Source organism: Staurois parvus, unplaced genomic scaffold (assembly GCF_062004578.1).
Source record: "Staurois parvus isolate SC_StPar_1 unplaced genomic scaffold, SC_StPar_1.0 ptg000186l, whole genome shotgun sequence".
Lineage (NCBI taxonomy): Eukaryota > Metazoa > Chordata > Amphibia > Anura > Ranidae > Staurois > Staurois parvus.
Window position 1 is genome coordinate 2,696,847 of NW_028317982.1, and position 22,477 is coordinate 2,719,323.

The window sequence follows — 22,477 nt, forward strand, 5'->3', positions numbered from 1 at the left end:
TGTACTAACCCCCGCCCCCTGGGAAGTTTATTGCTGCAGGGTTGGGCGGGACAGGACAGAGTAAAGATTTTTACTAATAATAATACTAATACTGAGAGGAATCGACACAAGGGACACATTCTACTTGACTGTAAGTTATGTCCCTTGTGCTGATTTTTCTGTTTGTAATCTTGGATGCACTTGGGTTTTAAATTTATAAAAAAATTTGTAAAAAATTCACAAAAATCAAAAGGAATGTTCAGACGATATCGACTGAGTTATACTAGAACCAGGAATCTGCAATTTTTATAAAGAAATACACATCAGTTGACTGGATGAAATGATTTACCCCTTTTGAGATTAAAAAAGTATCCTGAATCTGAATGGCTGAGAAACAGCCTGTCTCCTTTTATTTCGGCAGCAGACAGGAATCTGTCCACACTGCAGGAACACAGCAACACTCACTGCTACTACAGTCTATTACCACACACAAACACAGCGATCCCATCCCATTGGAATGGAAATTGTTTGGGCCATCTTGGCTATTATATTATACATAGGAATCCTACAGAGTTTCCTTTGGCTTCCCTATTATTTATTATATGCATTGTGCCCTTGACCGTTTTTTTTTTTTTTTAGCTATATTTTCTTTTTATGTTTGTTTAATGACTATAAATATTGCTCTGGTGATGCCTGGCAAGTGTTATACCTTCTGTCTTTCCTACCTCACAATCATTTAAAAACCAGAGTGACAGAAGTGAGTAGTAAATCATGAACTGCAAAAACCACATTTCAATTCTGGGATGACGGCGGCAGGTTGAATCACGCACCAGCTTCTTATGCCTTCCAAAAACACCAATGGTGAGATTTCCTGCTCTAATTTGTGTCTCTCTCCTATTAAGAAGACCATAATGTAAGTTGCTTTTTTACTTTATTTTATATTTATTTTTCATTTTTGTTTAGTCTGCAAATTCTGATAAAGGAGAATTCATCAGAGAGGTGTGAGAAAGGGGATTCTGCTGAGGATATCCCATTACTGGAATCACTAAAATAGGATTAGACTGCATGTGACGCAAATTGCCAGCCGTGGCACAAAATCAAAATATCACGTGTGGGTGGAGCTGACCTTAAGAATACTAGTATAGTATTCTTAGTATAGTATTAGAATACAATGGTATGGTCTGTTTTAGACTTCTGAATAGCAGCATAGTTGTTATTGGCACAGGCGTATAGACACTTTTCATCACATAGTGTGTGTATGTTTTATATAGGTGAGTCATTCCTTCTGTGCCCAAGTTCAAATCCAATATGTGGAGATTGTATCGATAGTGGGCTCCCAATCATTCACCAATTCAACCTCGAAGTGGTTGGCCACGTAAAATGACAGAGCGGGGTCATCACATGCTAAAGTGCACAGTGTGCAGAAGTCGCCAACTGTCTGCAGAGTCAATAGCTAAAGACCTCCAAACTTTGTGTGGCCTTCAGATTAGCACAACAACTGTGCATAGAGAGCTTCATGGAATGGGTTTTCATAATTAAGCAGCTGCATCCAAGCCTTACATCACCAATTGCAATGTAAAGTGTCGGAGGCAGTGGCGTAAAGCACACTGCCACTGGACTCTAGAGCAGTGAAGACCTGTTCTCTGGAGTGACGAATCATGTTTCTCTGTCTGGCAATCCAATGGATGTATCTGGGTTTGGCGGTTGCCAGGAGCACGGTACTTGCTTGACTACATTGTGCAAAGTGTAAAGTTTGATGGAGGTGGGTTTATGGCGTGGGATTGTTTTTCAGGGTTTTCCAGTGAAAGGAAGTCTTAAGGCATCAGCATACCAAGACATTTTTGACAATTTCATGCTCCCAACTTTGTGGGAACAGTTTGGGGATGGCCCCTTCCTGTTCCAACATGACTGCTCACTAGTGCAGAAAGCAAGGTCCATAAAGACATGGATGAGCGAGTCTGGGGTGGAGGAACTTGACTGGCCTGCACAGAGTCCTGACCTCAACCCAATAGAACACCTTTGGGGTGAATTAGAGCAGCGACTACGAGCCAGGCCTTCTCGTCCAACATCAGTGCCTGACCTCACAAATGTGCTTCTGGAACAATGGTCAAAAATTTCCATAGACACCCTCTTAAACCTTGTGGACAGCATTCCCAGAAGAGTTGAGGCTGTTGTAGTTACAAAAAAAATACACTTTTTTTAATTACTATTTGTTTTATGCTGTCTGACACTGACAGTCATCCCATGCTGACAGGCATCACAATAAAAACTGATTTATCACCTGATCATTTCCAAGTTGCAATCCAGCCTTACCTTCCATCTTGTGCAGTTGTACAAGCTCTTCTTTTGTACTGAAAATGCTTAATCTGATCCTATTGCATACTCTGAGCTTCTCCACCTCCTTTTTTTTTAAATCACAAACCTGTCATGCATACCTGCTCTGTGCAGAGGTTTTGCACGATTCTCCTCTTCTCAGGTCCCCTATCGGTGCTCCTGGATCTTCTCTTCTGCAGAGTGCCTCCAGAGCAAGCAGTTTGCTACAGGGGCACCTAAGCAGGCTTGCTCCTGAGCCACTGCTTTGTGTCCATTCACACACAGCCATGACTTGGCCTCACCCACTCTCTCTCCTCATTGACCCACTGGCTGTGATTGACAGTGATGGGAGCCACTGGCTCCTGTTTTCTCAGTCAATGAGGAGGGAGAGTTCCCGGAGAGCTGAGGTTCTCCTGCACACAGCTGGATCACGACGGGGCTCAGGTTAGTATTAGGGGAGTCTGCTGCACACAGTTTTTTGCCTTCATACATAGAATGCATGAAGGTAAAATATCTTGATCCTTTACAACCGCTTTAACCACAAGGAAAAAGCTTGGCTTGCGGTTGCGATTCTGTCCTGCAATGTAAATTTGCAGTTTGGCAATTAAAAAAAAAAAAAAAATCAGTAGGCGACAGTAGCACCTCCTGAACACCTGCTATACCACCCACTGAAAAGTGATCCACTGTGAACTTCTTTTTAGTGGATGGTAAGCATTTACCACCAGTGTGAAAGAGGCCTAAGTCTTTTGTAATAATGAGGAGCTCTGCACACTGGGGGACATTTATCAAGCAAATTCACTATAAAATTATACACCGTTTGAGCTGCCAGAATTGTTTGCATTCTATCCTCCATCCTTGCTTCCTTTTTGTGAACAGGAAGGCATCCTAGACTAGCTCTTCCTAAGTTGCAACTTCCCATTGATGAAGCTGGCTTAACTCTGCTCAAATTGCATTTCTACTATTTGGCCTTTCTCATAGTTACTCTACACTTGTGGTTCACCCTTCCTGAAGGGAGCCCTGCCCTAGACTTTGAGTCATTCATAATTGGATCTTCATAGCTGTTTTAATACTTAGCCAAAAAGCTGAGAAGCCTTTTCTGTGTACGAAGATCAAGTGTATTTGTTCTTATCAGTTTTTGGGAACAGTGGGAGGGACCCTTTTCCTCTGGGGCTGAAGTTCTAATGCCTTTCTGGTAGAAATGGGGATGCGCTGGTCTGGCCTAGAGCCCTGCTGAGAAAAGGCTGTGATTTATGCGCCTCGGGGGTGACAGTTCAGGGGTCACGTAAATCCTCATGGTAGGGTAACTCATTATGAGTGTTTTGGCACCATGGTCACTGCCTCTAGGGCCGGGCTTTTTGGCAAGGACCTAAGGAAATGTTTCCTCTGGCTGAAAGGTCTACCATGGTCTAGCACTTTGGCAATGAAAGCACTTATCCACTTCCCCTTTCCCTTTTTTTAAATTTGTGTGTGTTTGTCACTGCATTTTTTGCACAGCACTGTATGTACATTATCACTTCTCCAGTTAGTAGGGTGTAGGTCCTCAGGCTGTCCTGAAAGTCTTGGGGAAGGGGGGCGTGTGGCCTTTTGGTCAGGTTCTTCCCCTCCCATGAGGTCTCCCTTCAGAGAAGCCCCACTTAGTACTTGGGATGGCCTTTCTTTGGCAGGCTTACTGGAGAAAGGGTCCACCTGGTCTGAGCGGGATGGACCAGTGAGTGTCCCAGTCAGGAGCCTTGGGCCCAGGAGGATCAGGGTTAGGGCCTTTTCTCTTCAGAGGAGGGCTATACGTATACCCTATGCTTTTTTGTTTTGTGTGCTCACTTTTGCTCTGCACCAGGTGTTAAGTTTTTTTTAATGCGTTTCACTGCACAAAAAAAATCCTTAGTACACAGGGACTCCTGCTCCTCCTTGGCCTGTACCTTACCACTGTAGGGTCTGGACAACCATTCTGAAGTGGTACCCTACTCCTCTACCCTGGTTTCCAAATCCCCCTTTTCTAGCATCCCTGATCTCTTGATTTGGAAAAGAGCAGGTATCCATACTCTTGGTCATATTTTATAGAGTGGAGAACTTCGTTCCTTTGATTTATTAAATACAGAATTTGATCTCCTAACCACTATTTTTTAGGTACCTTCATTTACAGCATTCCAGTAGGGCCTAATTCCCCCAAGCTCCTTATCTTCAGCAGAGCTCTTTGAAATCTGTCTTGAGGACCTCTGATCTTGACAAACCCCTCTCCTAAACCTATGCTTACCTCATAACTTACCATGGTGTTAAGACCTATTTGCTCTTCCTAAAATGGCAATTTGACATCCCTGCTCGCTCTGAGGAGGAGTGGTAAAATGTGGTGGCCCAATACACAAAATTGACGATATCTGCTATGGATAAATTTGCGCAATTGAAATTTTTGCATAGGATTTATTAACCCCCCCGAGCCTGCATGACAGTGATCCCACTCTTTCTCCACTGTCTTACAAGTGTCAGAATCCAAATGGCACTTTCTGCCATATAGTGTGGAGCTGCCCTAAGATTTTTGAATATTGGAAACCGGTAACATCTAGATTTACTAAGGTGCTCAAGGTATCCTTGACCCTGGATCCTTTTGTTCTGTTGTTGGGGCTTTATGACTCCATGTCTAAAACTTCCTAAACTACTGTAGTTTTACACATCCTACTATGCCAGGAGGGAAATCCTACTCAAATGGAAACTTGCTTCCCCACCCTCTTCCATTAGTTGTTGTTCAGCTGTTAGAGCTGCACTTTCTCTATTCCAGTTGACCTATATGTGTAGAGGCTGCCTAGCCAAATATGGTCTACCATGCAAAATCTAGACTGCATGGTTGGATTCCATTTGACCCCCCTCCTTCTCCTACCCTGGTTTTTCTCTCATGAAACTTAAAAACCAGTGTCCTGTAATTGTACCTACTGGGACTTTATTTTCCCTGACATTTTGTTTCTGCCTTAAATTTTTGTAAGATTTATACAGACTGTACACTCTATATCTATAATGTGCTTATCTATGATACTTGAACTGTAGCAGTAGTTTTGACATGTTATGGTACATTATACTTTAAAAAAAAGGTAGTAAAGTTTTCTACTGTTAAAGAGACCTTGGAGATGGATACTCCACCTTTATCTCTAGCACTGCATGTGTTCTGAACTCCACATCAAATGTCCTCTAACTGTGTTACTTGCCACCACCTGCAAAAAAGGCTTCCCCATGAGATGGGATGGACCTCAAATGATAAAAGCCAGATGCGCATTTTCACTAATGTCACCAGATCTCTTATAGGGAAAATAATATCCTGATAGGAATACCCAATTAAATCATAAAGAGTCTCTTTTTCACCATTCCAGCTCCATCTCCATACATTCTCACAATGTTTGAAAAATATAAGCATAAAATACAATCTAATAGTTTAATACAGCTTTATGTAAAAAAAATAATAAGCAACATGGAAATGCAGAAAGGCTGTCACTTACATTGGGTCCCACCCCAAAACAATAGCTCTTGGAACCTTGAGTTTACAGTCTCATCATTACACTCAGTGTAAGGCTGTCCATGACGAATTGTTGGCCGCTAAACGAAAAATCGGTCGTTGCTTTCACCGATGCTGCCACCAATGTCTACAAAAAAACGGACGTTTTTCGTGGATTTTCCAGCATGACCAATAAAAAGAAATGAGAAGATCTGCGAAAAACGGCCGACGGCATTGCCCCACTAACGGCGTGCATATTCGTGCAGACGAAAATTCAGCCTATAAATGACCCGTCTATGGCCTGCATAAGTACCATAACCCAGCACAATGACATCACTTGCTTCAGAAGAATCTCAATTAAGATGCCGCCAATTAAAACATCCAAAGAAAAGCATAACATAATGTCATTGGGACAGAAGGGGAAGGGTATCACCCAACTAAAATGGAGAGCGCAATGAAAACATGACAGGGTTTAACTCTTTCAATTCCTAAAAGCCAAAGGGGAGATTTACTAAAATTGGAGCACTCCGAATCCAGTGCAGCTGTGCATGGTAGCCAATCAGCTTCTACATTCAGCTCGTTCAGTCAAGCTTTGCATAGAAAACAATCAGCTTCCAGGTTTTATTGTCAGAGTTTTAGTAAATCCCCCCCAAAATGTTTTGGCTGAAGTTGAGCCAGCCAAAATGTCATGTATCCATAAGTCAAGTCCAAACATATATATTTTTTTTTTGCCTAGTCTGCAGGGACTATACAAAAATACTTGACTACTGCTAGGTATAGAAAAAAAGAAAATACAAAAAACCCAAATGTTAAAGAGAAGGGGGCTGACTCGATGGATCTCTTTTTGTGCCATCACATTTTTTATGTTTCTGTGCGATAGCAGCATGGATCTGAAAATCAAGGGCACAACAAGTTTCGATTCAACATATAGTTTTCTTTACTAATCTGAATGTAGCATCATTGTATATTATGGGCCCACGTACACAGTTCTTTGTATTCAGTAATCTTGTGCTATGCTCAGCTGCATAAAATCAAAGTAGAAAACTAAATTGTGCACCTGCAGTCAGTATATCCCCATAACTCTTAGATTGTAAGCTCCAAGGAACAGGGCCCTCCTAACCCTCTTGTATTGTTGCTGTATTGTCTCTCGTTATATTGTAAAGCGCGGAGCAAACTGTTGGAGCTATATAAATCCTGTATAATAATAATTTCTGCATGTACTGAGTAAACTTTTGTACGTATACGGATCAAATTCAAAATCCTAACACTGACGTACAAAGCCGTCCACCATACTGCCCCGAACTACATCACTGACCTAATATCCAAGTACCGCCCAGCACGCACACTCCGCTCCTCACAAGATCTCCTTCTCTCTAGTTCCCTGGTCTCCTCCCATGCCCGCCTCCAGGACTTCTCCAGGGTGTCACCCATCCTATGGAACTCCCTACCCCAACCCATCAGATTATCACCTACACTCCTCTCCTTTAGGCGCACCCTGAAAACCCATCTCTTCAGGGAAGCCTACCCCACCCCCTGCTAACTTGCCGACCTCCTCCACTCTTCCTACCACTCCATCCCCCACAGCTATCTCCTCCTGTACCACTATCCCCTCCCTCCTAGATTGTAAACTCGAAAGAGCAGGGCCCTCAATCCCCTCATGTTTTGCACTGTATTGGTATTGTTCTGTCACATGTTCTGTCCCCCTTTGTAATGTACAGCGCTGAGCGAACTATTGGCGCTTTATAAATACTGTATAATAATAATAATAATATATGTGCTAGAATTGAAAACTGAGCAAGAGGAATGGACAAAGAATTTTTCAATGTGTGTGTTGCTTTACATATGTCTACGTCTACAGGTCTAAACGCTTGTGAATAGAAGCACTTTACGGACCATTAGGATATATTTACATGACTGAATAATAGTGGCCAGGAGTGACTATTGACAAGTAGTTGACAAGTAGATGAGTATGTAAACACTGCCTGTACACACTGGGGTTGATTGAAATAGGCTGTTCACTTTTCAAGGGAAGTTGCACTTGGCAAGGGGATGTGTCCCAGAGCTTTGTGAATGAGGTGAAGCTGATTTCTATCATTCAATTATGTGCAAGCAATAATGCAGTTTTTTTTTAATTTTCCTCAAACGTGACTGGGTATTATTTGCATTATATATAATCATAATTGGAGCACTGACACCATATTATTACCCTGAAAGGAATTGGTAAACAAACAACCCCACCAATTGTAGATTTGGAAATGTGCAAACACACACAATCGCATCAAATAATAAGTCCTTGCAAAATCCTCATAAGTCTGCAGGTGCTGGTGCTTGGAAGATGAAGCACAGACAGAAATATCCTCCACTGTCAAACCAATCATACAGCTTCTTACTAAAGGATTTGGCCACCCTGTGGATTATTTATTTATTTCAGGTACTTATATAGCACCGTCAATTTACGCAGTGCTTTACATACATATATTGTACATTCACATCAGTCCCTAACCCTCAAGGGGTGTACAATCTAAGGTCCCTAACTTACATTCATACATACACATACTAGGGCCAATTTAGACAGGAGCCAATTAACCTACCAGCATATCTTTGGAGTGTGGGAGGAAACCGGAGTACCGGGAGGAAACACACACAGGCACAGGGAGAACATTGGTCAAATAGTGCAGTTTTCAAGCCTAAAAGGCGGTAATCAGTCTTCCAAATATGAGTTATCAATCAGTTCTCTCTATGTGCAGCACCCCTCCCAATTACAATCTCAAATAGGCCAGATATCTCTCAAAGCAACAAACATCAAAGAAAACAAGGCTATCACATGCAGTAAAACCACAAAAAGTAATTTATTCAAATTATTACACTTACATTCTTTGATATAAAAGCAAAACAGAGTTTCCAACCAATAAGATGGCTACGGTCTGTGCCGCTGCACAATGATGTCACATGCCAAGACTCCATCCTGGTGTCACGCTGTCACAACGTGTGACGTCATCGTGCATCGGCATGGACCACGGCCACCTCTGTAAGTTCAATCCTATGAATATGTTATTTTTTGCGGTTTTACTACACTATGAGTTGGCCTTGTTCTCTTCTTTAATGTTTGTTGATTTAAGAGAGATCTGGGCTGTTTGAGATTGGAATTGGGAGGAGTGCAGCACATACAGAGAACCGATTGAAGACTCATATTTGGAAGGCTGATTACCTTCTTTTGGGCCTGAAAACTGTGCTATTTGACCAATCCACAGGGTGATCAAATCTTTGGTAAAAGGTTGTGTGATTGATTTGACGGTGGAGGATTTCTCTGTCTATGCTTTATCTTCTAAGCAGCAACACCTGCAGACTTATGAGGATTTTGCATGGATTTATTATTTGATGCATTTGTGTGTTTGCACCTTTCTGAATCCACTATTGGTGGGGTTGTTTGTTTACCAATTCCACCAAAATCATATGGTGTTAGCGCTGCACTTATAATATTCTACATGATGTGTCCTGCCTACTATGTGCTAGCTGCTCTTTTTATTTTTATTTTTCATTTTCTTTTTGCTCATCTGTTGTACTTAAAGCGGAGCTCCATCCAAAAGGGGAAGTTCCACTTTAAGGACTGTTTCCCATTAAGGATTTGCACCTTTGGGGCGGGGGGGAGCGGTTACCCGAATTTGACATGTACCCGCCCCCACTTCTGCGATCGCCAAGTGGAAGGTGTCCTCCCTCCCTGTAGTCTTCTGGGACACATGACAGGTCCCAGAAGACTACAGGACCATTCATGAAGCGCAGCACTACACGCGCATGCGCAGTGGGTACCCAGCTGTGAAGCCACAAGCTATCACAGCCGGGTGCCCACACTGAAGATGCCGGCCTCCTGAAATCCAGGATGGCCGGTGAAACAGGCTGTGGGGGACACACCGCGGGACCAAGGGACAGGTAAGTGGCTGTTTTTTAAAAGTCAGCAGCTACAGTTCTTGTAACTGCCGACTTTTATTTTTCGGCCGGTGAGTGGAACTCCGCTTTAAGCAAAAGTCTTTTGTTTCTATACTTTTTGCAATGTGAAACTTCAACATATTAACTAAGCTCTGGGGCAAATTCTCTTGCAAAGTGCAACTGGACTTGCAAAATGAACAGCCTATTTGCCTTTCGTAAATATTCCCTAATTAGTATAAATCAATGGCTAGCATGGCCGCTGTTTCCATGTAGCTGGTCATTCGAATGGTTACAATCAAATGGAATCTCCTACTAACCTTGGGCTCAGTGTGCATCTAGGGTTGGTATTCCTGCAGAGTTTTAGACGCAGCTAGTCAGCCAGCTTACATGCGGCCATAGCACGGAATATCGCTGCATTCGTCTCTTAATGCAGCAATCTATCTGCATCCAATTGCCCCTGTGAATGTAGCCTTACATGCGTTTATATACAGGATCTTTCTGCCTGCATAGATATCAGTATTTTATTGCCCTCTTGTGCATGAGCCCTAAATGTGAGTCCTACTCTCGGCTCTATGACACTATGATTTTGTCTTACATGTGACAGCATTGCTTTGATGGACGTTTTTCTGTGCACCTCTCCTTATGCTACATCTGTGCCCCGTGTGACAGTGAGAAGGTTTGCACAATGTGACTTTCTGTGGTGTCCAGCTGAGAGGGATAGAGGACTACCTCTGCTGTCTATGCTGCACTAAGGTGTTACAGGTGAAATTCTATCTGCCTGCAGGCTGGATCCCTCTGACGTCTACAGCAAAACCATCCCTATAAGAGGGATCAAAGCTTGAGCCTGGGACAAAATATCCCATCTGAGAAAATTAGACTCAGTCCTTGAGCTTCCTTCTGCGCTGAGAGAAGTCATTGTTGAGGAACTAATAGATGTGGTAAGACGCAGTCACGGCTTTTAACCTGTTTGTATTCTTAATGCCTTCCACTTTTAAACATCTTTAAAAAATGCTTAAGGTATACATCAATTTTTGCAACCTTGATGTCAAAGATTTTAATAGCGTAGCATTTCTTGCGGTGAATAAAAGCTTTGTATGTGAACTAACCAACCCAAAACAATAGATTAGTGATAAATAATAGATGAAATTACAACTCTTGCAGGATTTGATGGATCCCAGGACAGATCGTTTTCAAAACACCAAATGGAACTTTAAGCTTTTGTTTTCTTCTGGCTGTTTTAAGGGGATAGTAGTACAATCGTCAATCTTCAAAATCTATTAACACAATATTACTTGACTAAATTGTAAACTCTTAATATGATCCTTTTCTATGGAATCTTCTTTGTTGTGTTATAATTTTTTTTTTTTTTTTTACAAATTTTGTGAAGTGCGCACTTAGCATCTGTGAAAAGAAATAATTATTACTTGAAAAGGCAAAACTTGAATTTAAATGTCCTTTTTATATAACAGCAATTATCAGTATTCAGTAAGGGGAATATCAGGGTTTTGATGCCTTATATTTAAGTGTCTTAAACTGTGGCATAAAGCTTTGAAAAATAAATATATATATATGTATATATATATACGTTAGAATATGTATAATATATATGTAAAGTGTTGCGTAAATTGATGGCACTATATAAGTAACTGTAATAAATAAAATAAATAGATAAAGCTTAAGCACTATTCTGTGCACAGGCACTGAAGGTAATTTTTCAACATGATGACATGCACTGTAAATCTTGCATTATGTTGTTACATTACATTTTTTAAATGTCTTTAAGGAATTGTGTATCTGGTTGCAACCATTGAGTTTTAAGGTTCATGCAGTCTGGCTTAGAGTTTTGCCTGTAGAATTAACTAATGTTATCTTGTGTGTTCATGCATTTTAAGTAATTTAAAGGCATATTTTATGCTCAGCATTTAGAGGCAGAAAGAAAGAAACCCTTCTGTTTTGCATTTTTGAGAGCTGTTTTGTGACAGAAAAAAATACTAAGCACTCCTAAATGTTATTTAAAAAAAAAACTGCTCAATTAGCGTTTTTTTCTGCCAAGAGCACTGGCATTTTTTTTAAGCCAGTGTCCATGGACCCTTATAAGATACCTTTCCTGGCAGTCTAGTAATTATATTATACTTGATTTATCTTTTGTAGTCTAATAAGTACAAACCCGTAATGTATTGCAGCTTACAGCAACCAATCAAAAAATAGCATTCAATAACTCAACTATAACACTTCTAAAAACTGATCTCCTGTTTGCTTTGCTCTGTACATAAGTTGCCCATCTGCAGTTGAAATTATGAGAAAGTCCCACCTTTTCATTTATTTTTATATAAAATGACGCAGGAGGAGTGAGATTTAGGGCAGGGCAAGGGATTTTAACAAGAGATTTTAATAATAGAAGACTTAAATAGTCTATAAGTGATTGATGGCCACCAGCATCCACCCATAATCAAAACCAAACTTTTTCCTGGAATGGCTCTTTAATAAAAACCTGTTTTAAGAGAAAACACAATTGCTTCCCAAGTGCTGAGCTGTCCTTCTGAAAATACTGTTTGCCTGGCTATTATACTGCCACATTCTTTAATGCTCTAAATGACTAATCTGAAACAAATATACAAATAAGGACTTCTCCAACATTCCTGATTTGCACACTTGTTCCTAGTCAGATACTCAAAAAGCTAGTTAGTCGGGGCAGCCAAGAAATTAGTATTTTTCAGAAGGAGGAAATAAATGTCAGGCTCTGTTTTTACAGTATCTAATGGAAACTTTACTTCACTACTTAATCTTAATAGTCTTCCCTGATTTTTCTAGCTGTCTCCCTTCTTGCATTGCAGAAAAGAAAAGGATGGCCGAAGAGCAGGGATTAGACATATTGTCTTCTCCAGATGAAACCCAGAAGGTGGAGGGGAAGAAATTACACTTTAATTTGATTCGGAACTATCCACAGAAGAACGCAGAGATCCTCAGCAGCCAGTATGGCTTCAATATCTTCCTCGCGGGGCTGTTGCTGATGTTTGCATGGGCTATCCATGCTGTTGGGATAACAGACAGAGATCTCCTCTCCTATCTGATAACACTAATGCTCATTCAGTTGGTATGGATGCTCTGGTACATATTTGGGAGCTATACTCAGAGAAGGACAATTATAGAGAAGGATACGGATGCTGGAGCCAGGTGGCTACGATGTAAGTGAGTGATGTGCCTAATTTTTTCTTTAAGGGATCTAAGGATCATTAAAATTTCCTCTAATTCCACGTAGATGTGTTTACAAAAGGGTGCAGGAGAAAAAAGCAAATATTTAAATTTGGGTAAAATATATAAACCCACAACCCACATTAAAGTCTTGTTGTCCTGTGAGTCCTTGGGGAAAAAAGCACATTGCATTAAGTCTATGATAGTTAATCAATATAGAAGCTAATAGTACTTATTGGAGTTTATTTTCTAAGCAAATTTGTTGGAAACAAGACAAGTCCATTGACTTCAACTAATAACACCTTACATTTTCCAATGTCTAAATCTCCATATGATCCAGAGGAAAGTAAAGAACCCTTGAATCAAGTTTGCTCTAGGAGGTAAACAATTCCTTCCCAATCCCTTAAGGCATTCAGATAACTTCTTTACTCATCCCTCCATGAAGCCATCCCTTGTAAGTATTGTAAGAGAGGTAAAAAAGTGGAGTAGTTTTCCAATGGAACTTGTTCTAGACAATCTTAGATTGTTTCAAAAAGGGACTCTTTCCATATGCTTTTTTTTCTCCGGTCGAAAAAAAATACTCTTGTCTCTTTTGCACATATCAAGCAAAATCATATTGCTTAAAAAGAATTAAGCACTGCAAAAAATTACCTCTACAGCTGCATTTTCAAGCACATTTTTATTGGAGCAGATTGCCATTAATAGAACAAAATAAAAATATGTACCTTTTTTGGTTGCTGAATGATGATTTTATTGGATTCTGGAGCCTTTATCCATGTGGACTGACCGGGATGCTATCACAGAAATGGCTTTCCTATAGGAAAAAGTTTGTTGTTAAATATAGTAAATATACTAGAGAAAACATAGAGACCCCATTCTAAAATTACTAGTTTTTAGCAGTCATGCTGGCACTTTCTTTGTTACTTTGAATAACTGATCTAGAACAAGTATACAATTAAGGACTTCTCCAACTTTCCTGATTTTTACACATTACTGTTTATTTATATAGTTCCCACAATTATACAGCGCGTTTTTTTGTATACTGTACATTCAGATCAGCCCCTGTTCTCAAGGAGCTTACAATCTAAGGTCCCTATTTCACATGTATACATACACATACTAGGGCCAATTAACCCACTAGCAAGTGTTTAGGGTGTGGGAGAAAACAGGAGTACCAGGAGGAAACTTACACAAGCGCAGAGAGACCATGCAAATTCCATGCAGGTGTTCATGGATCCAATCCCAGAAGTAGCTGTGCTATATGAAAGAGTGTTTGTTGCTTATTAAAATATATGTGTGTATATATACACTAGATTGCCAAAAGTATAGGGACACCCTCCAAATCATTAGATTCAGGTGTTTCAATCACCTCAATGGCCACAGGTGTATAACATCAAGCACCTAGGTATGCAGACTGCTTCTACAAACATTTGTGAAAGAATGGGTCACTCTCAGGAGCTCAGTGAATTCAGGCGTTGCCACCTGTGCTTATTGCTTAGGTCCATCCATGAAATTTCCTTGCTACTAAATACTCTATGGTCAACTGTTAGTGGTAATATAACAAAGTGGAAGCAACTGGGAACAACAGCAACTCAGCCACGAAGTGGTAGGCCACATAAAATGACAGAGTGGGGTCAGCACATGCTAAAGCACACAGTGCACAGAGATTGCCAACTGTCTGCAGAGTCAACAGCTAAAGACCTCCAAACTTTGTGTGGCCCTCAGATTAGCACAACAACAGTGCGTAGAGAGCTTCATGGAATGGGTTTCCATGGCCGAGCAACTGCGTCCAAGCCTTCCATCACCAACTGCAATGCAAAGCGTCAGATGCAGTGGTGTAAAGCACGCTGCTACTGGACTCTAGAACAGTTGAGATGTTTTCTCTGGAGTGACCAATCACGCCTCTGTGTGGCAATCCAATGGATGTGTCTGGGATTGGTGATTGCCAGGAGAATAGTACTTGCCTGACTGCATTGAGCTAAGTGTAAAGTTTGGTGGAGGGGAGATTATGGTGTGGGTCTGTTTTTTATGGGTTGGGCTTGGCCCCTTAGTTCCAGTGAAGGGAACTCTTAAGGTGTCAGTTTACCAAGACATTTTGGACAATTTCATGCTCCCAACTTGTGGAAACAGTTTGGAGATGGCCCCTTCCTGTTCCAACATGACTGCGCACTATTACAGAAAGCAAGGTCCATAAAGATGAGCGATTTTTGGGTGGTGGAACTTGTCTGGCCTGCACAACCAACCAATTCCTGACCCCGACCAAATAGAACACCTTTTGGATGAATTAGAGCAGATACTGCGAGCCAGGCCTTCTCATCTGACTGGGATGTCATTAAAGTTCATGTGCGAGTAAAGGCAGGCATCCCAATACTTTTGGCAATATAGTGTGTGTGTATATATATATATATATATATATATATATATATATATATATATACATACATACATACACACAGTGAAGGAAATAAGTATCTGATCCCCTGCTGATTTTGAATGTTTGCCCACTCACAAAGAAATGATCAGTCTAAAAATCGAATGGTAGTTGTATTTGATCCCCTATCATTCAGCACGATTTCTGGCTACCAGGTGTCTTTCATACAGGTAACAAGCTGAGATTAGAAGCAGTCTCTTAAAGGGAGTGCTGCTAATCTCATTATGTTACCTGTATAAAAGACACCTGTCCACAGGAGCAATCATACAATCAGATTCCAAACTCTCCACCATGGCAAAGACAAAAGAGCTGTCCAAGGATATCAGGGACAAGATTGTAGACCTACACAAAGCTGGACTGGGCTACCAAACTATCGCCAAGCAGCTTGATGAGAAGGTGCAATCATTCGCAAATGGAAGAAACACAAAACAACTGTCAGTCTTCCTAGGTCTGGTGCACCATGCAAGATCTCACCTTGTGGCGAGTCAATGGTCATGAGAACAGTGAGGAATCATCCCAGAACTACACATAAGGATCTTGTCAATGATCTCCAGGCAGATGGGACCACAGTCACCAAGAAAACAATTGGTAACACACTACGCCAACAAGGATTGAAATCCTGCAGTGCCCACAAGGTCCCTCTGCTCAAGAAAGCACATATCCAGGCCCGTCTGAAGTTTGCCACTGAACATCTGAATGATGCAGAGGAGGACTGATTGAAAGTGTTGTGGTCAGATGAGACCAAAATCGAGCTTTTTGGCATCAACTCAACTCACCGTGCTTGGAGGAGGAGGAATGCTGCCTATGACCCCAAGAACACCATCCCAACTGTCAAACATGGTGGTGGAAACATTCTGCTTTGGGGGTGTTTTTCTGCTAAGGGGACAGGGCAACTGCACTGCATCAAAAGGACGATGGACGGGGCAATGTACCATCAAATCTTGGGTGAGAACCTTCTTCCCTCAGCCAGGGCATTGAAAATGGGTTGTGGATTGGGTGTTCTGATTGAAACACTGTGGAGGGAGCTGAAAGTTTGAGTTGCCAGATGTCAGCCACCAAACCTTATTGACTTGGAGTGGATCTGCCAAGAGGAGTGGGCCAAAATTCCTCCTGAGATGTGTGCAAACCTGGTGGCCATCTACAGGAAACGTCTGACCTCTGTGATTGCCAACAAGGGATTTGCCACCAAGTACTAAGTCATGTTTTGTGAAGGAGATCAAATACTTATTTCTCTCATGAACATGCAAATCAGTGCATCATTTGTTAGACATGCATATCTTTTGAATTTGTTGTTGCTATTCTGTCTCTCAGTGTTACAATACACCTACCTTTTGATCTTTAGACTGATCATTTCTTTGTGAGTGGGAAAACATTCAAAATCAGCAGGGGATCAAATACTTATTTCCTTCACTGTGTGTATATATATATATATATATATATATATATATATATATACACACACACACACACACACACACACACTCACCAGCCACTTTATTAGGTTCACCTGTTCAATTGCTTGGTAACACAAATTGCTAATCAGCCATTCACATGGCAGCAACTCATTTAGGCATCTAGACGTGGTAAAAACGACTTGAAGTTCAAACTGAGCATCAGAATGGGGAAGAAATGAGAATTTAAATGACTTTGACAGTGGCATGGTTGTTGGTGCCATATGTACTGGTCTGAGTATTTAAAAAACTGCTGATCTACTGGGATTTTTACTTACAACCATCTCTAGGGTTTACAGAGAAAGAGTAAATATCAAGTGAGTGGCAGTTGTGTTGACGAAAATGCCTTGTTGATGTAAGAGGTCAGAGGAGAATGGGCAGTATGGTTGCTGCGACATTAAGATGGTAGGGTCAAAATTTGTCATAAACATCATGCTTGAGGTGATTGTAGCCGTATTAGTGCATTTGCGACAGAAACAATTGAGTACTGTCCATGATACTTTTTTTATTTGCACTAACATACAATTTTGAGGACAAGCTTTCGGGGAGTGTTGAGTTTAGCTCTGAGGAGGGGGGTGCATCCCCCAAACCACATTAGCTTGCCAATATTGTGGTGCAGTGGATTGGGTAACACTTCACCAATGCTGGATTTGTTATCGATGTGATGCAATGCTTAAATTTTCTCCTCTTACGTGAGTATGCATTTGGCTTTTCTGTTTATTTAACAATAAATGCTTTGGTAATACACTAGGGGTTTGCACCCTCCTGTTTGTTTTTTTCTAAAGCTTTTTGCTAGATATCCCTATGTGAGGTGGAGTGCACCAGCTGAGCATGCCAGTTAAAGAATTCCCATTCACTATTTGCATAATTTTGGGTTGTGTAGAAGTCCTCTGAGCGTTGGGGGTGTCTATGGGTTTTTTGCAATTAAGAAATTTTACCTTAACTTTTCATGTACCAAGCTAAAAGCAATATGAAATGATGACATTTTAGGTACATTAGTACACTATTGTAACAACACAGTTGCGTAATTTTCTTGACACTTCTTTTATTTGGATTAATAGTTAAATTTTTTAGGACAAGCTTTTGGAGATTACCTCCTTTTTTCTAAGGTCCAAGCAGTACTAATACTCAAAGGTTTTAGCATATGTTAAGAAGAAGGGGAGATTACAGATTCTCCTTAACATTTTTCTAAACCTGTATCAATCCTGTATAGACCAATGTTTCCCAACCAGGGTTCCATGGATCCCCAGGGTTGCTCTAGAGATTGCTAGGGGTTCCTTGAACAATGACCAATTTATGCCTCTCAGATAACTTCCCACTGACACCATTGATCTGTTTAGCTATCTGTAAGGGGGTCATTCTTCCCTATGGCCACAAGTGTAAGGAGCATTCTTCCCACTGACCATCACATTAATGTATCATGAGTTGTAGATATAGTACATTTTAGCAGGGGTTCCCTGTAACCACAAAGTTATAAAAAGGGTTGCTCAATATTGAAAAGGTTGAGAAAGGCTGGTCTGGACCTCAGAAGGAGACAGGCCTTGAAAGCTTGTCCTGAAAATTGAACTGTTTGTGCAAATAAAAAAATAAGATCATGAACAGTACTTAACCGCTTTCCTGCCACCCTATAGCAGATATAATTCTACATGGCGGTAGGGGTGCGCAAAATCATGTATATATACGTGATTTTGCATTTCTGGCTATTCGCGGCCTCGGCTGTCAATCACTGGGTCCTGGCCGGTGATTACTCGCCGGCACCAGGTGATCGAGGAGCATTACAGACGGAGGGAGAGAACTGTGAGTAAACAATACAGTTATCTGCCTCTCAGCTCCTGCACACTGGTATGCATGGTTTTGCATAGCAGAGCCACGCAAAGCAGTATGCTTACAGTGAAGCACAGACACAGTAAAACAGCAAACAGCACACAGTTAACCCTTTGATCGCCCCACATGTTAACCCTTTCCTGTCCATTCCCATTAGTACAGTGTCAGTGCTTTTTATTAGCACTGATCACTGTATTGGTGTCACTGGGGGTGTCAGTGACACCAAGTCAGTTCCCCCCCAGTGTCAGAATGACCGCCGCAGTCCCGCCATAAGTCGCTGATTGCCACCATTACTAGTAAAAATAAAAAAAAAATCCCAGTATATATACCGTCATTTGTAAACGCTATAACTTTCACATAAACCAATTAATTTACATGTATTGTGATTTTTTTTTAGCAAAGACATGTAGCAGAATACATTTTGAACTAAATTTATGACAAAGTTTAATTTTTTTAAATTTTTTTACTGGACATGTTTACTAGCAAAAAGTCAAAAATATAATTTTTTTTCTCAAAATTGTCTTTTTGTTTCAAAAAATAACAAATGCACAGGTGATCAAATACCAAAGAAAGAAAGCTCTCTTCGTGGGAAACAAAGGACTTAAATTTCATTTGGGTGCAGCATTGCATGACCGTGAAATTTTCAGTTAAATTAACTCAGCACCATAACGCAAAAAATGGCCTGGTCAGGAAGGGGGGTAAATCCCCTGGAGGGCAAGTGGTTACTGGTGTTGTTGAATATGAATAAGCAAATGGACAATGGGCAAAATTCTTTCAGTGTATGCTCTACAGAAAAAGGTGATGCCTGTTTGATGAGGTGGAGCTTATAGTGGTAATAGTTATATATATATATATATATATATATATATTCTGTCTCCTAGATTGTAAGCTCCAAGGAGCAGGGCCCTCCTAACCCTCTTGTATTGAACTGTATTGTTGCTGTATTGTCTCCCGTTATATTGTAAAGCGCTGAGCAAACTGTTGGCGCTATATAAATCCTGTATAAAAATAATTATATATATATATATATATATATATATATATATATATATATACAGCTCTTTGGACTCCTTTCTTAGCTCTCTCCTTTTAATTTCTTAGACAACAAAGCGTTTATGGGTGGCTTACTGCAAGACTATGCCTTCCAAAACAAATGGCGGGCACATGATGCCCAAAAATTTGTGGATGCTCTCAGGCTGTCCTGTCTGTGTGCTCCTAGACAGATCAAGAGAACATTCTTGTTTATTCAAAGTGCAGGGAAAGAGGCAAGCAGCTGCTGGTTGTGGGTTGTATCATTACCAAGTATGGCAGAAAAATGGGTGAATCAGATTTCTCTTACCTCATGTTTATGAGTATTGTAAAGCTGGCTATTCCCAGCCAAATGGTAAATTCTCTTGATCTGACAAACCAACAACTACTGTACTACTGTATGTAATGTGAGGGCCTACCCAATCAGTGCAGATTAGATCCAGTCATGAGATTTTCATTCATACTACACAGTTGTTTTTCAGTTTTGTTGATCTGACAAATCATACCCTAAGTGTTTGTCAGATTTATACCTTAGAATGTACCAATGAAAACTAAAGTTCTGAAGTAAAGTGAATGTAAAGGCAATTTTACCTTTGTTAGTTTTGGATAGAGTAGGGAAGGATTAAGCTGTTTCTTGTCAAGTTTTTTTCTGCTAGTATATTAGTCCTGATGACCATTGTCCCCAAGACAGAAATTGAATGGAAAACAAAAAATGTTGCATTGTCCCTAAGAGCAAGAGGGGAGGGAAGGCCCTTAACTGGGGTTACCTGTTCCTATTACAAAACTATACGGGCAAGGGTTGACAGGTTTTGGCTTGAATTGATTGCGCCAGTTTGACATCAGTATGAGATGCTTCTGATCATTCCGATCATTTGACCTTTTTAGATAGGTTTTGCATTTCTATAGACTTGTATGGGAATAAGAAAAACATCTTTATGTACTTGGTTAGAGGCCGAAGTGAGGGAAAGGGCTTACATTGTGGCTGTGGTCCAGACACCACTGGAGGTGGTGACAGGGAGTGCAAGGCACAAAGTGGCATGGATAACAAAGGTCCAGTTTGCTGGTGGCTGCTCCTGGAAGTGGTCATCAGGGTTACTCGCTAGCAGGGAGATGAGGGTCTCAGAGGGATCACAGAGAAACACTGAAGTAGAGCAGGTCAGGTCCAACAGTCGGTAGGATGTTGACACCCACAGTAGTCAGAGATGATGCAAGATAGGATCTGCAAGGAAGAACTATAGGGTAGCAGTGTCGAGGTCAAGGGTCAAACTGAGTTCACACACAGAAGATAAGTAGGATGTAGATGAGAGAGACAAGTTTGGAAGCCAGGTCAAGGTCATACATGTGTGGTCAGCAGGATTGGAGATAATGAAGTGATCAGGAGGCAACACCAAGTTATACATGGTTAAGCAGTACAGACTAAGTCCTTAGGCGAGCTTAGGACACAACCAAGAATCAGACAGAGGCAGATCCAAGGACAGACTGAGTCAGTAACAGGAAGTCAAGATAAGCTCAAGATCAAGGACCATGGAAGTAGGGTTTGTAGATAAGCTGAAGATCATCCAGCAACTATCTGTCATTACTCCTTCCTATAAAAAGGGTGTTTGACACTAGCTCTAGAATTGGATGTGTGTGCACATGTCCATGCAACACACCAACCTGTGTTTTTGCTCAAGTTAACATGCCCACGCAGGATACTGGTAGAAGTTCCTAGCCTGCGTATTGGCACATGCACATCCAAAGTAGTCACATCCCCAAAGCACCACAAAAGACTTGCATTTCAGCACAACATGATACACTGATGTGAGCCATCTGTACACTGGTGCACTAGAAAAATGTGCAGGTGCATTAAAAGGTCAGTTGTGGTGCAATAGCAACCCATTCATTTGTGACATTGCATGCATCAATGTGCTTGCAGTAATGCACCACAAATATGTGAATCCTACGCAGGAGGGATGGATGACATTCAGTTGTTTCTTCCATAGGGAACTGCGTGCCTAATTTAAGAGATAGGCATAGGATGAATTAGGGACTTTAACTCCCCAATTTAGTTAATTAACTAAATCTGCAATTTATTGAACCACTCTCTAAGTAAGGTGAAACAGTTTGACTCTTTTCTAAAGAATCTCTTTAATGAAATTAACAGTTCTTTATATTACAAGTTACCAACTTCTGAACTCTCTGTCAAAGGATACTGTTTGTGTCAAATGGATTTTACATTTTCATACAGGTCTATGGGAGTGCAAAACCATCTTAAACTTATGTCACATTGATGCCATCAACACAGTATAAAGCCCACATAGGCCCTTATCAAGTTTGGCTCAGGAAATTTCACAAATATGGGAGTAAAAATCTTAAGACTGGTTAGCTGATGAAAACCTCCTTATGGTAAACTACCACTCTTCCAATAGAGTCTAATACTTATCTAGTCAAGGGAGTTATAAGACAGGGAATACATACCTTATTCCTTCTTCCCCCAGCAGACAATGCTCTTCTCCTCTCAGGCCCAGGAATGTGGGAAGGCCCTTGATGTCCTCACAATGCAGGAACACTGTTGTACCAGTGAGAAAATGTATTTTCACTTTCTGTCCCAGAGACATCAAAAGAAGTGAGAGAAAATCTTTCTAAGGTAAGTTTTCACCGAACAAGTGTCCCCATTAGAAGATGTCCCCTTTTATTCATGTTCCATTCACAGCTGTAAATTTTGGATTTCATATCACTTTCTGTCCTGATCACAGCAACAAAAAAAAGAGGGTGAATCTTCCTATTGATGACACAGACAGCAGTTAAAACATCCAAACAAAAGTAAAAATGAGTAGCTGGAAAAGTTTGGAAATTACCACTGGGTACCTTAGGTCCAGT

At 40.8% G+C, this 22,477-nt stretch overlaps 1 protein-coding gene across 1 annotated transcript in view; it reads left to right on the forward strand.

The window, feature by feature from the left end:
• The first annotated feature begins 10,543 nt into the window (after nt 1-10,543).
• OTOP1 (otopetrin 1) overlaps nt 10,544-22,477 on the forward strand; it is a 72,168-nt gene continuing 60,234 nt past the window's right edge. Inside the window, exons 1-2 of the mRNA XM_089677405.1 lie at nt 10,544-10,629; nt 12,526-12,876. Coding sequence (XP_089533531.1) covers nt 12,537-12,876 — 340 coding nt within the window. The 5' untranslated portion in view covers nt 10,544-10,629; nt 12,526-12,536. The remainder of the gene's footprint in view (nt 10,630-12,525; nt 12,877-22,477) is intronic.